The 17,407-nt window shown below is 42.6% G+C and overlaps 1 protein-coding gene across 2 annotated transcripts in view; it reads left to right on the forward strand.

Annotated features, from left to right (window-relative positions):
• The first annotated feature begins 4,693 nt into the window (after positions 1–4,693).
• The window catches only part of LOC138158698 (adhesion G-protein coupled receptor D1-like), a 476,877-nt gene continuing 464,163 nt past the window's right edge, over positions 4,694–17,407 (forward strand). The window contains exons 1-2 of one of the 2 annotated variants that reach the window (XM_069084871.1): positions 4,694–5,461; positions 5,599–5,635. In XM_069084871.1, coding sequence (XP_068940972.1) covers positions 5,396–5,461; positions 5,599–5,635 — 103 coding nt within the window. In that variant the 5' untranslated portion in view covers positions 4,694–5,395. The remainder of the gene's footprint in view (positions 5,462–5,598; positions 5,636–17,407) is intronic. The other variant, XM_069084953.1, reaches the window with a different exon arrangement.

Below are 17,407 nucleotides of genomic sequence, written 5' to 3' on the forward strand. Positions count from 1 at the left end.
TACGTTGTCTCTGTTATTAGACTCTGAGCTCCCCGAGAGTAGAGACTGTCTTTTAAAAATTTTTTAAAACAACCTTCCTTTATATCTCTAGAGCTGAGCATACGGTGTGTTTGGCACACGGTGGTTCCAGGTTGATAATTAATAAATGTTTAATGATTGACTCACTGAAAGTGGATACTTGCTACCTTGGATGTCAAGTCCCGCCTTATGTTCACACCGAATGACCCCTGGGGTGGGGCACAGTAGCCAGAGCTGGCATTCATATGTGATCGAAAATTTTGCAGAATATTTTGCACAAGTTATTATATTTAATCCTTCTGGCAATGACCCTGACGGGTACAGTAGATAGTGCAGATTATCACTGTGCGCATTTGATAGAGGAGCAGATTGAAGTTCCATTGTCTGGAGGCAGGATTCAGATCCCGGATTTCTAGACTTGGAATCCAGCAGCCTATGCACTCTACCCTCTTGTCTGTCTCCCTGAGGCAATGATTGAATGCCTGAGTGGTTCAGGTGTTGCCTTTTGTGTTGTCTGATGGTCACAGATGGTGGCTTTTAAGGTGGTTTAGATGAGTAGAAGCCAGAATTCATTACCTTTTAGCCTGATGGTTCAGTAGTGTGTGAAAGATGCCAGTCAGGACAAAACTAGCAGTTGAGACAACTGGGTATTTGTCAGGTAGTCTGTGGGGAGAATGTAGAATTAAGGGATTGTAGAAATACAGTTGGAAAGAAGGTCTTCTGAAACCATCCAGTTCATCAGTTTCCTCTCATTTTGCAAATGAGGAAACTGAGTCCCATTGTGATTTAAACCACCTACCCAAGGTTATACAGGTTGTCTCAGAGGCAGAATTGGGACCCATTTCTCTGGACTCTTTTCACTGCACTATACTGCTTATCTTTCCCAAGGGGGAAGGGAAGAAGAGAACTATTTGAGCCCTAGGAAACTTTGGCCCAGGGAATTCTGCTCCTGAAAAAAAAAGCATAGTCTAAGTTCTCTCAGAATTTCCTCTCTCCCTGTACTTGGCATACTAATGTATGTACCACCCCTTGCCCCTCACTGGGGTGACATCAGCCATGTTTATGAGAAGCAGTGTGGGGAAGTGGGAGTGTCACTGGGACTGGAGCCAGAAGACCTGGTTAAAGTCAGTGCCATAACTAGGGTGAGGCAACAGGGTCTTTTTCCCAAAGTGCTTATATTTTTAAAGAGCATTGGCAGCGCTTGACAATCCTGGAAACAACTGAACTCTGCACTCATTAGCACAGATAATTAGTTACTACCAGAAGCTACCAAATGGTGAGTTTATAGTTCGGACACTTTCTAGCTTTATGTTTGGAGGGATTTTTATATTTTGGGGGGGTGTGCTGAGGTAGTAGAGTGGAAACAATATTTGACTTGGAGTCAGAAAGACCTGGGTAGAGATCCAGCCTTTGATATTTATGATTATGTGATTCTGGGTGAGTTTTTTCACTTTCTTGACCTCTTTTTCCTCCTTTGTCAAACCAGGATGATCAGAGCACCTGCCTCACAGAGTTGTTGAGAGGTGTAAATGAGATTATGGACAGAAAGCACTTTGCCAGCCTGGAATGTTATCTTTATTCTTAAATCTAGAACCAGAAGGGACCTTAGAAGTTATTTATTGTACAGATGAGGAAACTGAGGACCACAGAGGCTCTCAGTGATTATTTTCCTCTTCTGATCTTCAACTTCATTTATAAAAGGGGGTGGTGGTGGAAATGATATTTATTTCCCACCTCCAGGCCTTTGCTCTGACTGCCCCTTCCGCCCCCACTCCCCATGCCTGCAGTTCACTTTTTTCTTCCTCTTTGCCTATCAGAATCCTGTACTTCCTCTGAAGCTAAGCTCAGATACCTTCTCCCCAATGAAGTCTTCCCTCATGGCTTGTTTGTCCCCTTTCCCCTCCCCTCCCCCACTTCTGGGCTCCCTCTCTCGGATTTACATATCTGTGTACAAGTTGAATCCTCACGGTAGAATGTAAGCTCATTGAGGGCAAGGCCTGTTTCATTTTCTGTTAACTTTGCATCATTAGTACTAGGTGGCACAGTGGATAGAGCACTGGGCTTGGAGTCAGGAAGAGTAACCTTCCTGAGTTTAAACCTAGCCTCAGACACTTATTAGCTGTGTGGCCCTGGGCAAGTCACGTAACCCTGTTTGCCTCAGTTTCCTCATCTGTAAAATGAGCTGGAAGAGGAAATGGCAAACTGCTCCAGTATCTTCACCAAGAAAACCCCCAAACAGATCACAAAATAGTTGGACATGACAGAAAAATAACTTAATAAGAACAATAACAACAAAATCCCTGGTACATTGAGAGCTGCCTAAAGCACTGAGAGATTAAATGATTTTTGGGAGTGTGTCTGAGGCAGGACTTGAACCCAGTTCTTCCTGGTTCCATATCCTACTCTCTCTGTCTCCTCTTCCCCTCCTTCCCCCCTTCTTTCTCTTTACCCCCTCCCTATATCTCTGTCAATCTCTCTGACTCTGTCTCTCTGTCTTTCTCTCTCTCCCTCTCTGTCTCTCTCCCTCCTTCTCCTCCTCCTCTCTCCTCTCCTCTCCTTCTTCCTTTCCCTCTCCCTCCCTTCCTCCCTTACCCCCTCTTTCCCCCCCCCCATCTTGTACATAGTAGTTGCTTAATAAATGTTTCTTGAACTGAATCTGTTTTGTATAGAATTTCTCACTCTGATGCATTGGGGATGAGGGCAATGAATATTAATTGATGACAGCTTTGTAACTGAACCAACCAACTAAACAAAAAAAGACAGAGAGGGTGAGAAGCCCATGATGGGGAGGGGGCTTCTGGTTGGCGATAGGGGGAATGTCCCGTATTCACTTCTCTGCTTCTCCCTCCCTTATTACCTTCTCTCCCTGTTGCTTTTCTTTCCCTTGAGAACCAGTAGGGGAACTGAAAACTTGCGGGGAAGTCCTGGGTGGTGGTGGTAGTGGGGTGGGTGGTGGGAGGCCAGTGGGTATAAACGCCCTCTCCCATGGGCAGCTGGCAACTGTGGAGAGTGCTGAAGGTCACTAGCTCACACTGAGTCGAAGGCTAAGAAGCAGTTCTGCCCCATCAAAACTTTCAGAGAAAGAGTCTGTAACCTGACTCCAGTCCTGTAGTGAGGACAAAAGACGGGGTCCTGCAGCCAGTAAGATGACCCCCCTCTCACTTTTGGAAAGGAAGGAATAATCCAATGAGATAATGAGTATATAAAGCCCTCTGCCAGCTCGAAAAATGTTGTGTAAATAAATACCAGCTACACTGTCTCCTTCATAGAATCTAAGCTCTTTGAGGGCAGGCACAATTCTGTCTTTGCATCTTTTCTTGGCATTTAGGACTAGGTGTTTATAGGCAGCTAGGTGGCGCCATAGTGCCCAGAGCATTGCATCTGGAGTCAGGAAGACATCTTGAGTTCAAATGCAACCTCAGAGACTTAATAGCTGTGTGACCTTGGGCAAGTCACTTAACCCTGTTTGCCTCAATTTCCTCATCTGAAAACTGAGCTGGAGAAGGAAATGGCAAACCACTCCAGTGTCTTTGCCAAGATAACCTCAAATAAGGTCTCAAAGAGTTGGACGCGACTGAAATGACTCAACCAGAAGTGTTTTATTAATGCTTTTAATTTTTTAATCCAATCAAGCATTTATTAATGCTTGTTGATTGTCATAAGATCAAAGTTCATTGATAAGATTTGTAATTTGCCTTAGGTTTTATCTCAGTTCATCCTCAAAATAACCCTGGGAAGCAGGCAAAATTATTATTCTGTCCCCCTCCACCCCCCTTTCCCATTTTACAGAAGAAGAAGCTGAGACAGAGAGGTTCTGTGTCTTGGCCACGGTTACACATCTAATAGTGTTTAAGGTAGGAGCTGAATGCAGGTCTTCCTGACCCTACGTTCACAGAACTCTATTGATCATGCTAGCAACCCAAAGGGACCTCAGAAGCTGTCTAGTCTCCATCCAAACCCCTTATTTTTCAGATGAGGGAACAGAGACTCATAGTGATTAAGCGATTTGCTCAAACTCACGTGGACATGAACATCAGAGGCTGGATTTGAACCCTGATCCTCTGATTTCAGAGCCAGTTGTCTTTCCACCTGTCTCGTGCTGACTTCTAGGAACTTACATAGCTGAAAGTATAACCAGTGTCTTCCAGAGCCTAGTGGAGAGAGGGCTCTTTTCTGAGCGAATAACACCATTGGGGAACATATTTGGGGAAACTGAGTCACAAATGGGCTAAGGGGCTTGCTCTAGGTCTTCCCATAAATAGCACCCAGGATTCCTGACACTTACCTATGTGCTTTGAATTGTGAGACATAATTGCTAATAATAATAGATTTGGAAAGAAAGCTCAGAGATAGAATTCCCTGAGTTGGCAAAGGGTTAAGTACCACACTGCAGCCAACACTTTGGTCAGTGAAGGATTACATGGGTTTGGTGTCTTCCCCCCCTGAATATCACCTTATTTCTTTCTTCAGCCAAACAAAACTTTCAGTTAAATATATTTTTCTGTTTGCTTTCAGTTGAAATATTTATTAATATTTATGCTGGCTCGAGTGAGCTATCTGGGGGGTAATGAACCTCCTCCCTTCTCCCCTTCCAATATTATGCTCTCTGGTCTGCGTTCTGAACCCAAGAGACTTTAAACATTTCCAATTGTTCTTAACAGACTGGTGTTAGGACCCAGCGAGGAGACAGCAGCAACAAGATATAAATAGAGAAACAGAATGGGACAAAGTTTGAGGAGAGAACATGACATCACTCAGACTTTCTCTCCACCCAACGAGATCTGGGATGGAGGTGCAAACATGAGCCAGACAGGGAAGGACTTAGCAAATCATTTCAATTCTGCTCCTCTGGAGAAAGCTGGAGAAACTCTGGGAAAAAAGTTCTCTTAAGGGGTTTCTTACCCCTGTTCCCTCCTTTTGAAAGAATAACTCAGAACCACAGCTGGATAGACAGGGTGCTCCTGAACACCACAGAGGAGACAAGAAACCACATGCTGAATGAGAGAGACCTCTCCTTGGCAGGGAGCACAGGAAGATTTGGGGGATTGTTTCTGAGGAGCTGTGCATTTTGGAATTGGAATGATTCTTGCCACATTCCTCAGCTGCTCCAGTCATGGTAAAGCATTTATCGATTCCTGAAAGTTGTTGAATTTTGAAAACACCCATCCATGCCTCCAGACAACCAACGGGGACCGGGAGAATTTCCGAAATGAATTTTCTGAACCTCTACGAAGATGCCCTTTTCACGAGGAAGTGAGAATTAACATTTTTAAAAAAAGAAACAAAGAAACAAACTTGGGTTTCTGGAACCCACCTCCCCGGCATCTGGCTTGACTTCCCTTTTTTTTTTTCCTTCCAAATCTTTGGAAAGACCACCATGAGGAAGCTGCTGTCTCTCTTCTGTTGCTATTCGTGGATGTTTTTTTTGTTTTTGGAAGAGCAGGTAATTTCCAAAAGGGTGAGAGCATGGAGGGTGGGGTGCGGCTTCCCCAGAATTTTGCCAAGACTTTTTTTTTTTTATCATCTTTTGCCCTCTGTCTTACTATACAATGCAATTTCTCTCTCTCTGTGTATGTGCAGGTATCCGGAAATTATCCTCCAGCACAAGGACATCCAGGTAAGAGACAATCTTTATCACTCAACCCTCTAAACTCCTGCTGAAGCAGGATGATTCTCGAAAGCCCCAGGAATCCGTGGCTCCTGATGCCCAGATGGATTGGGGAATGTTGGGACCACCGACGTCCCTCTCATCTTCTTTCTCTGGTGTCCTGCTGCTTCGGTCTGAGCCTGCCTCTAATTGCCCTGGTCTGTGTTTGGCTCCTCGCTTCAGATGCGGCGACTGCGGGGCTCGCTTTGTCCACAGAACTTTCTCCTGTGTCCTATTCACATGAAATCTTGTGACCGAGGGGTCAGTTTTGGCTCAGCATGTTTTCCTTCGCTGAATGTTCCTTTGCTCTTTTCCATGTACTGTTCTTTAAACTTGTATGTGTGTGTAAATCAGACTCCATGCACATATACCATGATGTCAACCTTGAGTGTCATGGTGGTTTCAGTACGTCTTTGAATAGTTCAAATCTGGCTAGTCTTCTTTATTTTTTTTTTTTTTAACTTCCTATGTGCTGGTGTCCAAAGGTGAGTTACAGTAATAGAGAGATCGAAAGTTTTGTGTTGACTACACATTTCTAGCTCAACTGCAGTCCACAAATTCTCTTTGGTCGATTGGCTTACCTTAATTAAGGGAACATGGAACAGATTTTGTTGTTGGCGCAGAGGAGAATGGCAATGTCTCACCAAGAAGGAAAGATATTCTTGGGTAGGACTCAGAGCCTAGAATCTGAAGGCTAAGGATGCAGGTTCAAATTCTGGCTACACTGTTTAATTCCCTGGTATGACCTTGGCCAAATAACTTTCCTCTCTGTTTCTTCATTTGTAAAATGAGGTGGTTGGATCTAGATGAACTCTGAGGCCATTTCAACTCTGAATCTAAGATTGAGGCAATTTAGGGAACTTACAAAGACCTGAATTCAAATGAAGCATCAGACAATTACTGGCTGTATGATCTTGGGCAAACAACTTAACCTGTTTGCCTTAGTTTATTCAACTGTAAAAAAAAGGAGGGGGGGGGATAATAATAGCAACTGCATTACAGGCTTGTTGTGAGGATCAGTGAGATCATATTTATAAAGCATTTAACACAAGGCCTGACACATAGTAAATGCTGTATAAATACTTTCCAGGATAGAGTGCTGGCTGGAGTCAGGAAGACTCCTCTTTTTTTTTTTGCCTTTTGGAGGGCAATTTTGGGGTTAAGTAACTTGCCCAAGGTTACACGGCTAGTATTTTTGTGTGGGTGTTAAGTGTCTCAGGCTGGAACCGAACTCGGGTCCTCCCGACTCCAGGGCCAGCGCTTTACTTACTGCGCCACCTAGCCGCCCCATGGAAGACTCCTCTTCATGAATCCAAATCCAGCCTCAGACACTTGCTAGATGTGTGACTCTGGGCAAGTGACTAAGTCTGGTTACCTAGTTTCCTCATCTGTAAAATGAGTTGGAGAAGTATCTTTACTCCAGTATTACTCCAGTATCTTTGTCAAGAAAACCCCAAATGGGGTCACGAAGAGTCAGACACAATGGAACAAAATTTATGATTACATTAACATAATATATGATTATATAGTATGATATATTACTACACTAATGTTATGCTATCATGTCATATGTTTAATTATATGATATATTACATACTATATTACGTTATATCACCATGGTGTATTTTCATGTAAATTTACTGTGGGCTGATGGGAGCCTACATAGGTAAGTGTAACAACCGTTTTGGGGTATTGGAGAAATGGCTTAATTTGGAACCAGATGGCCTGGGTTCAAATCCCAACTCTTCTACTTATTAGCCATATGACCATGTGCACCCCTCTCTTATCTTGGCTTCCTCATCTGCAAAGTGAGGGGAACTGGACAACATGGCCACCTCTTGATTCTGTGACCTCTCTGCATCTGATAGAGGAGGCATGGCAGAGTAGATAGATAGGCAGCCTTGGAATCAGGAAGATTGGGGTTCAAGTGTGGACTCTGATCCAGACAAGCTGTGTGACCCTGGGCAAGTCACTTAGCCTATAATTCCCCCCCCCCCAGTGCAACTGTATAAGACTATAAATTGTAGAGGGGGCTTCCTCAATGGGAGCTCCCCATAGCAAAGAAATCACAGACTCAGCCTTCTCCCATGACCTTACTGAGCCTTGATTCCCATATATACATACATATACATGCATGTGTGTGTGTCTGTCCATCTACCTAATCTATTCTTCTATCTATTCATCCATTTATCCATCCATAAATCCATCCATCCATCCATCCATCCATCCATCCATCCATCCATCCATCCATCCATCCATCCGCCCGTCCATCTGTCTGTCCATCCATCCATCCATCTATCTATCTGTTTGTCTGTCTGTCTACCTATATGATGAGCATGCCACAGGGTTGCTATGAGGCTTCCATAATATAATGTGTTTAAAGTGCTATATTCAGATGTACCTGTGTACTACTTGGCACGTTACTTAGTTTTATTGAACCTCAGTGTCTTCTCCTGTAAAAGGAGGTGGCTGGACTGTGTTTCTTTAGCATTTAGAGAACGACAGTCTCATCTGTTGGTACATTGTGGTCCTGATGTTGAGGAGAGTTGTCTGGGAAGCTCTGCTCCTTGTCTCTACTTTTTTTTTTTTTTGCTTTTTGGAAGGTCACATTTATTTTTTTTCAAGTGCTTCTTACATCCATAAGGGGCTTTGTTGGGTCCAAAGTTTAGAGAGTGCTGACAGGGACCCTTCTTGATCAGATAGAAACAGCAGCTCTTGGTTCCCAATTAGCAAGAATGATAAGTAGGTACTAGAAAGTCGGCAATCAGTGCATCTTCCCTCCAGTGGCCCTGTCCCTCTACCCACCCATGCTCTCTTCCCCAGGGGTGGCCTCCCTAGCAGTGGCCTTGGTGTCTTTGTTCTCCCTCTCCCCACTCCACTTCTTTACCTCATGGCCTTATATCCTGAGGTTTGAGGTCTTTCCTCTCCCAAGTGATTTTGTTTTAAAAAGTTGATTTTAAAGTGCCTCCCCTGTTACTTTCCTGAAAGGCACAATTTGTGGTAATTGCCCCGGGTGCTAGAATTACTAGTTATGGTTTGACTTAGATCCTTTCTTCTTTCCCAAGAGGGTATGGCATTAACTTCCTTATGTTCTTTCTCTCTCTTTTTAAAAAAAGTACATCAGTGTCTTTTAAAAAAATATTGCCTTTGTCTCTCAGTACCCTTTACCCCAATAAGTCCCTAGCTAATAGCAAATGAACTAATGGATTGAGGTCTGGCAACATATGCTTAGTCAGCAAGTTACCAGTTGTATGGTCCTGGGCAAGTCATTTCATTTCTCTAGTCCTTAGTTTCATCTGTAAAACAAAGGGGGCCACACCCACTGACCTTTAGGGTCCCTTCTATGATCCCGTGACTTCTCTATTTCTTTCCCAGTTTTCCTCAAAGCCAACACCTACATGAAGCTCCAGTCTTCTCCCCTTCATTGCCTTGTACTTGTTCCAAGTCCATTTTGCATATCTTATAAGTGTGTGTTATCTCCTTGAGGGCAGGGATCGCTTCCCACCTGCCATTATATCCCAAGCACAGTGGCTGCTGGCTCCTTGGTGCTTAATAATCCATTATTTCATCTCATAGAATGTATGATTCTTGAGGAGAGGGACTGCTTTATCTTTGTCTTCGTCCCCCCAAGGACAGTGGAGCACATAGTAGGTGCTTTGTAACTTCTTGCTGATTGGTTGAGAGGAAGACACATCTTTCATCACGTGCTTTTTGGAACCGACATAGGCCGTCTCATTGATCTGTATTCGGAGGGCTACAAGTTTAGTTTTTCTTAGAGCTGCTGTGGTCATTGTACATATCCTGTTCTCTTGGTGTGTGTCATTTCATATGAGTCTTCCTATGCTTCCTTTGAATGCTCCAAGTTTGTTTTTTCTCATGGCATAGTAATATTCGGTGCCATCCATAGACCAGGAAGCTAGGTAGCACAGTGGGTTGAGCACTGGGGCTGGAATCAGAAAGACTTATCTTCCTGAGTTAAAATCCAACTTCAGAAACTTAACTAGCTTTGTGACCTTGGGCAATTCACTTCACCCTGTTTGCCTCAGTTTCCTTATTTGTAAAATGACCTGGAGAAAAAAAACAGGAAACCATTCCAGTATCTCTTCCAAGAGAACCTCAAATGGGGTCACAGAGTTGGATGCAACTGAAAAAAAAACTGACAACAAATTCATAGACCATAATTTGTTCAGCCATTCTGCAATCAATGGCACTCACTTTGCTTCCAGTTTTTGACCACTGCAAAAAAAATGCTGCTATAAATATTTTGGTATAAATGGAACCTTCCCACTGCCTTTGATCTTCTGAGGGTGAAGTTCTTGTGGTATGATTGCTGAATCAAAGGTTAGCCACTTTTATGTTGGGTAAAGTGTTCTTCATATTAGATTGAGTCACAGGAATTTATTGACTAGGGGAGTGACATGCATAGAGTTCTGGGTTAGGAAAATCACTTTGGATTGGAGTGGGGAGAGACTTGAGACAGGCAGTCCCACCAGCAATGATTATTGCAGTAATCCAGGCATAAGATGTAAAGGACCTGCACCAGGGTGGTGGCAGTACCAGGGGAGAGAAGGGGGTCTATATGAGAGATGTAGCAAAAGGATAAGATGTCACAACAGATTGGTCATGGGGGATAAGTGAGAGTTAAGAGTCAAAAATGAAAATGAAATCATGAGCCTGCATGACTTGGAGAATGATGGTGTCTTTGTCAGCAATGGGAAGGTTGGGAGGAGGGAAAAGATAATGGGTTCTGTGTTGGATATATTGAGTTTGAGATGCCGATGAGACTCCAGTTTGAGATGTCCAAAAGGCGGTTGGTGCTGTCAGACTAGCGCTCAGGAGAGAGGTTAGGGCTGGATGTATATAAAGATCAATGATCAACAAAGTATTTTTAAAATACCTACTATTTACCAGTGCTTAGGCCTTATGCTAGGTTTTGGTAGTACAAAGTACAAATACAGAGGTGAAATAAATGCCAGTTTGCAATGGACTTACATTCTAAGAGTATCTAAAAAGTACCTTAAAAATACATAGTGCAAGCAAATAAAAGTATACATAAATCAGGTCAGCTAGGTGGATAGAACAGTCAGTGGATAGAACAATCAGCCCCATAGTTCAAATCTAGCCTCAGAAACTTATTAGCAGTGTGACCCTGAGCAAGTCACTTCCTCCCCAAAGTGTATATAAAGTTAATAAATACATACACATTAAATATACCAAAGTAGTTAAATTTAAGTGAGTAAGAGAGGGAGGAGACTAGCAGTTGTGGGAGAAGGAGGAAAGACTTTGGGCAGAAAATGCCACCTGAGCTGGCTCTTTAAGGGATCTATGAGATAAAGGGAATCATCTACACAGAGATGATCCTTGAATCCCTGGGAGCTGCTAAGGTCACCCAGAGAGTGAGTGTTGAGGAAGAGAAGACAAAGGCCCAGGGACCAGACACAGGACAGCATCCTAGGTGTGGCCTGGAGGAGGATCCGTCCAAGGAGACTGAGGAGAGCAATCAGACAGGTAGGGGAACCAGGAGAGAATGCTACTTCAAGTTGGCCTCTTTACCTTCTGTAGGTCTTGGTTGTTTGCCAGTCTGGGAGGTTACTAAGGTAGTGTCTGGACTTTTGCCAGTCAGAGGAGAAATTAACTGTCTCTAATTCCCTAGTCACTGAGGAAACACACACACACACACACACACACACACACACACACGGTGGGAAAAGGCCATAAACAATATGCTAGTAGGAGAACTTATTGGGGCCTGCTTTCCAGGTCTGGGCATGTCAACCCTGTAATGGTGCTTCTTAGCCCCTCGTTATGGCTAAGATTTCATTTTACTTAATTTGCCAGATTTCTCCTTTTATTTCTTTTGTCATCCCCTCCCCTTCCCTTCACTGCCTTCACTGGCTTTTCCCCACATTTCTGGGTGTACAAGATGCACCTCTTGTTCTCTCACTGGCGTGGGTCCAAAGCTCTTGGGGGTGATCGATGATAGGGTGTGGTACTGGGAAGGGTGACCATGGTAGCCTTCCCTGGCACCATGTTCCCAGAGCCCTCTGACATTTCTCATGGTGTGACAGGTCTGCTGGGCCTTTCTTGGCTTTGCTTCAGGTATTCAAAGCACGATCCCTGATGAAAGTGCCAAGGGAGAGGGCAACCATAGGCTACCATTTTCCATGGGAATCTACCACTTTTTCTTACAAACCAACAAAGGGAAGCTATTTTCATAACAAATGGAGGCAGGTCTTGCCAGTTGGATCCCCATCTAGGGAGCCCTGCACAGTTCTAAAATATGTTTATGAACCATAGGTCTGAAGGTACAACCTGAGATTTGCTCCATTGGGGCATAATAGAAATCCACAGAAAAAAATGGAATGTAACTATTTCTTTGCCTTTTGGTATCTTGGTGAGATATGGGACAAATAGTAACAATAGAAGCCACCATTCTTATAGGCTTTGAGGTGTACAAATGATCTCATTTGATCTTCACAAAAGTCCTAGAGAGGCAAGGGGCATTTTACCTCCCACCTTTTACAGATGGGGAAACCAAGGCTCACAAAACTAATAAGTGTCTGAGGCAGGATTCACCCACGGGGTTTCCCACCTTCAAGTCCAGCAGTCTATTAATCATGCCTCGGGGGCCATCACCATTCATCCTGACCTATGTCATGCCATTGGACTCTAATGACTCTAGCTCACTTAAATCCAATTCACTTGCAATTCAAGACATCACCCTTCTGATGGGAACGAAGGACAAGCAACGACATCAACATTATGCATCACTGCCTCTAACAGTTGATATTTCTAATTATTATTTTTTTTTGGAGTAGGGGAAGGCAAGGCAATTGGGGTTAAGTGACTTGCCCAAGGTCACACAGCTAGTAAGTGTGTCAAGCATCTGAGGTGGGATTTGAACTCAGGCCTCCTGATTCCAGGGCCGGTGCTCTATTCACTGTGCCACCTAGCTGCCCCCTTAAGTTCAAATCCAGTCTCAGATACTTCCTTAGCTGTGTGTGTGCCCCTGGGTGAGTGACTTAACTTCTGCCTCAGTTTCACATCTATAAAATGGGGATAATAATAGCACCTACCTCCCAGGATTGTTGTGAGTACTAAATGGGATCAGAATTATAAAGTACTTAGGGTAGCACCTGGCATATAGTAAGCACTATGTAAATGTTAGTTATTATTATAATTATTATAGTTAACTTTCCCCTGATTGCTTAAGTTTAAGTTTGAGGCTTAAACAGTCTGCCCACCAGTCAAGATTCCACTGTGCCAGCATATTTGTTTCTTAATGATTTTCCAGAAGAGCAGAGGATATTCAAGATGGCACCAGGGTTCCATGAATTCCCCAGAATTAGGGTTAGCAATGGTATTAAATCGAGTTAAACATAATTTTCACGTACAAATGCAGAAAGAATCTATGATTTCATGATGGAGGCAACCAGAATGATTGATGGTCTCCAGTTAATGCCAAATGCAGATGGGCTAAAGGAAGGAGGAATGTTTTACCTGGAGAAGAGAAGATTTAGGGTGAACATAGCAATTATCTTTGGGTTCTTCTGTGGAAGAGGGATTAGATTTGCCCTCTTTAGCCTCAGGACCAGTAACAATAGAGGGGAAGCTAAGATTTGAGCCAAAGTCACCTGACTCCAAATCCAAAGCTTTTCTCCACTATGCTCTTTTCTGAAAACTAAGGTTAGTGAGCACAAAAGATGAACTCTGGAAATCTGCAGAACCTTTCTGCGTTTGCCCTTGTCAGCTGCAATGCCAAGTGAAAATGCTTTGTCTGTAATAGGCACCCAGTAAATAAATATTTGTTGTTTTGATTTCAGGTTTAGATGACCAATGTCTTTTTATGTTTTGAGATGGCAAATATTATTGTATTTGTGCAGACTGTATGTGTGCAGTGCTGAGGAAAGTCAGTCAGTTAACATTTATTATATACCTACCATGTGCCAAGCACTGTACTGAGAAAGGCAAAAATCTGGCCCAGGCCCTCAAGGTTCTCACATTCTAATGAAGGAGACAGCTTGCAAATCTCTCTCTCTCTCTCTCTCTCTCTCTCTCTCTCTCTCTCTCTCTCTGTCTCCTCTCTACCTCTCAATATTATATATCTTTTATACTATATTTATCTATCCATTGATCCATCTCTCTCTCTGTTTCTTTCAGTCTCTCTGTCTCTTCTCTACCTATTAATATTACAGATCTTTTATACCATATCTATTTCTCTATTCATCAATCCATCTCTCTCTCCTCTCTCCCTACCAATACTATATACTATGTCTTCTATACTATATACTACATCTATCTATATTTTTTACTATATTTATCCATCAGCCTGTCTCTTTTTTCTCCTCTCTAACAATACTAATATACTATATCTCTTTATATTATATGCTATATCTATCCATCTCTCCTCTCTACCTATCAATACTATATCTTCTTTACTATATACTATATCTGTCTATATTATATAACTATTAATCTATCCATCTTTCTCTCTCTTTCTGTCTCTCTATCTGTCTGTCTCTGTCTATATATTCTAGATACATACCATGTGAATGGAAGGTGATTTCAGAGGGTAGTCACTGGGGGGGAAGGTGGTGGGTTTGGGGTAAGAGACATTGGGAAAGGCTTCCTACTAAAAGGGGGATTTCTTCTTATTCTTGAAGAAAGTCAGAGAAGCCAAGGATCCAGAGGTGAGGCGGGGAGAGCATTCCAGGCAGGGGAGATAGTCAGTGCAAATGTGTGGAGGTGGGATGTGGAGTATTGTGCATGAGGAGCAGGAAACAGGCTGGTGTAGCTCCATTATAGAGTATGGGGCCTGGGAGTAAAGAGGGAGGAGATTGGAAAGTTAGAATGAGATCCAGCTGTGAAAGGCTTTAAAAACAAAACAGAGGATTTTATGTTTGACCCTGGAGGTAACAGAACTGGCATTTTGGTAATGATCCAGCTAGCAAGATCAATCTGGACAATTCTAGTGCCCAAGGAGATATTTTTATCCTAAATTATTTAGTCTGCTAGTGGACATTGGCGTGACCAACTAGATTATTGTCAGATACCCATTTCCCTACAAGGGAGGAAACAAGCATTTATTAAGTGTTGACTATGTACCAGGAACCGTACTCAGTACTTTATAAACATTATTTCATTTGATCCTAGCAACAACTTTGGGAAGTAGGTGCTATTATTGTCCCCATTTTACAATTGAGGAAACTGAGGCAGAGAGAGGTTAAGCCGTTTGCCCAGGGTCACACAGATAGTGACTGAGATGGGATTTGAACTCAGGTCTTCCTGACTCCAGGCCCAATGTTCCATCCTACCTACCTCTAGCCAACTTCCCTAGAGATGTTTGGAAGTTGAAATTGCCTTAAGGGATGGTAATGGGATAAGATCACTGACTTTGGAGTCAAAGGACCTGGGTTCAAATCCCATCTCTGATGCTTACTTCCTGAGTGACCTTGAACACTTAACTTTCCTGAGCCTCAGTTTCCTAATCTGTAAATGAGGGCGGTTGGAGAGGATTTCCTTGGAGGTCCCTTCCAGTTCCTTTGAAGAGGACTTCTTGCTAGATTTTTGCTAACTAAGGTTTTAAGGAATTATAAAAGCAGCCTTAAATGACTATTAGACATTCCAAATTGTGTAGTACAGTGGGGAAAAAAGTTCTTGGTTTTGGCATTGGGGGACCAGGGTTTCAAATCCTGTCCTCAATATTGTGGAACATCTACTATTTGACAAGCTTAGCCAAGGATTCAAAGACCAAAAATGAAGCAGATCGCCCTCCAAGAACTTACACTGTCTTGGGAAACATCACACAGATATCTAGAAATATGTGGAAGACACAGGATGAAGCATTTTCTAGCTAGCAGCCTTTGTGATTTTGGGGGAGGCTGAGATGCCTCGATAAGCCTGAATCACAGGAGCTACTAAGTCATTCACCACAGGTCACATTTTTCTAGTTTATAAACATGTCCTTTTACAGATAACATTTTTTTATCAAGTGGAAAAACAAATGTAAAAAACAAACCCCCTTTTCACTGGATCGTTGTTGACTGGCCTGGGTATGGAATGAACAGCTGACTTCATTCCGATTCTAGAGGGCAGGACCTCCACGCCCCACCAAACACAGCTCCAGGTCTGAGAAGAAGAGGCCAAATACGGTAGAGATGGCAAAAACTCAGTACTGTGTCTTCCCTTTCCCTTGGAAGAGGTTTTCTAGGGGTGGCTAAGTCATGTCCCCTCACTGGGCCTCAGGTTCCTCATCTGTAAAATGAAGCAAGGGGAAGCAGAATAAGCATTTGTCAAGACCTGCTATTTTCTAGGCACTGTACTAAGAGCTCTATAGATGGTATCTTATTTGATCCTCACAATGGCCAATGTTATTATCCCCATTTTGTAGTTGAAGAAACTTAGGCATACAGCAGTTATGATGGGGTCATACATCTGGGGGCTGGACCACTCTTGGTTCTTAACTTTTTCTGTCCTGGACCCCTTTAGCAATCTGATGAAGCCCATCAACCATTTCACAGATGAGTGTTTTAAAAGACAAAAAATAAAATTAATAAGATTACAAAGGAAGCCAATTAGACTGAAATACAGTCTCCTCTCCTCTCCTCTCTTTTCTCTCTCTGTCTCTGTCTCTCTCTCCTCTCTCTCCCCATGGATATTAAGTTAACAGCCCTTGGTTGTGAATCTCCAAGTTCCCTTATAGATCTGAATCCCTGGGATCCCTATGAACAGGGAGGGATCATTTATGCCATAGGCAACAAAATCTGATTTTTGTGATCTAAAGGCTTCATATTGGCTCTTTCCCCTCTAAATTGACATGATTTAGATGTTTTCTGAAGCTTATTAGAGGGCCTTGAGCAGTCTGATGCTCATTCGATCAATCTCTTTCTGAGATTAGAGAGGAAGACAGAGTTTCTTAAACTGAGTCTAAAATTAGTTTCTGTATATATTAATGTCTCCACTTAGCTCAAGCTTTGGGGATCCTTTCTCAATGTGTACTAGTAGTTCAGTTACCTAGATGGTGACTGGGCTACTTCTTTTTAAGATTCTGGGGGTAACCTTGAGGAGTTAGGTTCCCTACCCCCCAGTACTAAAGCTCATGAGCCCCCCACTGGTGTTCTTCCTCCATTGATTATTAACTGATTTTACTTAGCCATCCAATCCTAACTAGTTTTTAGGAATATATATATTTAGAGAGGAGGATAAAATTTAGGCCATGTAAAAGCAAAAGTATGTCAATTAAAATTTATTTAAAAAGAAAAAAAGAAAAACCTATGCGACATAATCAAGGATAGACTTAGAAAAAGGACTGTTCATAAAATTTATGCTTAATATTTAATGTGATAAAAGGGTGTTTTCATAATGAAGATTTAAAGGATATATGTCAAAGTTTTGTAAATTCAATATCAAATCATGTGAAATAAGTGATTGTAGCAAAAGGAGGACATATTGAATATTAAAAAAAATTTAAACGTGGGAAAAAAAGGAAACAAGTATTTACTTAAGTGTTTCAGCAAGAACAATTGATCCAATCATCCTTCCAAAACTGGGGCACATTCTTCTGTAAGTATATGCAGAGTCTGGAGGGAAGTGGGCTTAATTTAGGAAGATTATGTGGCAAGGGAATAAACCCACAGCTCCTGGAAGTCCTTTTGTTGGAAATCCTTCTCTTCCCTTTGAGGACCCATCCCTGGGTGGCCCAGCTCCTTGACAGTCCCAAAGCTGCATTCTCTCTTGGCTTTT

Source organism: Petaurus breviceps, unplaced genomic scaffold (genome assembly GCF_028583685.1).
Source record: "Petaurus breviceps papuanus isolate PSGF00001 unplaced genomic scaffold, PetGlider_PUasm1.0 101, whole genome shotgun sequence".
Taxonomy (NCBI): domain Eukaryota; kingdom Metazoa; phylum Chordata; class Mammalia; order Diprotodontia; family Petauridae; genus Petaurus; species Petaurus breviceps.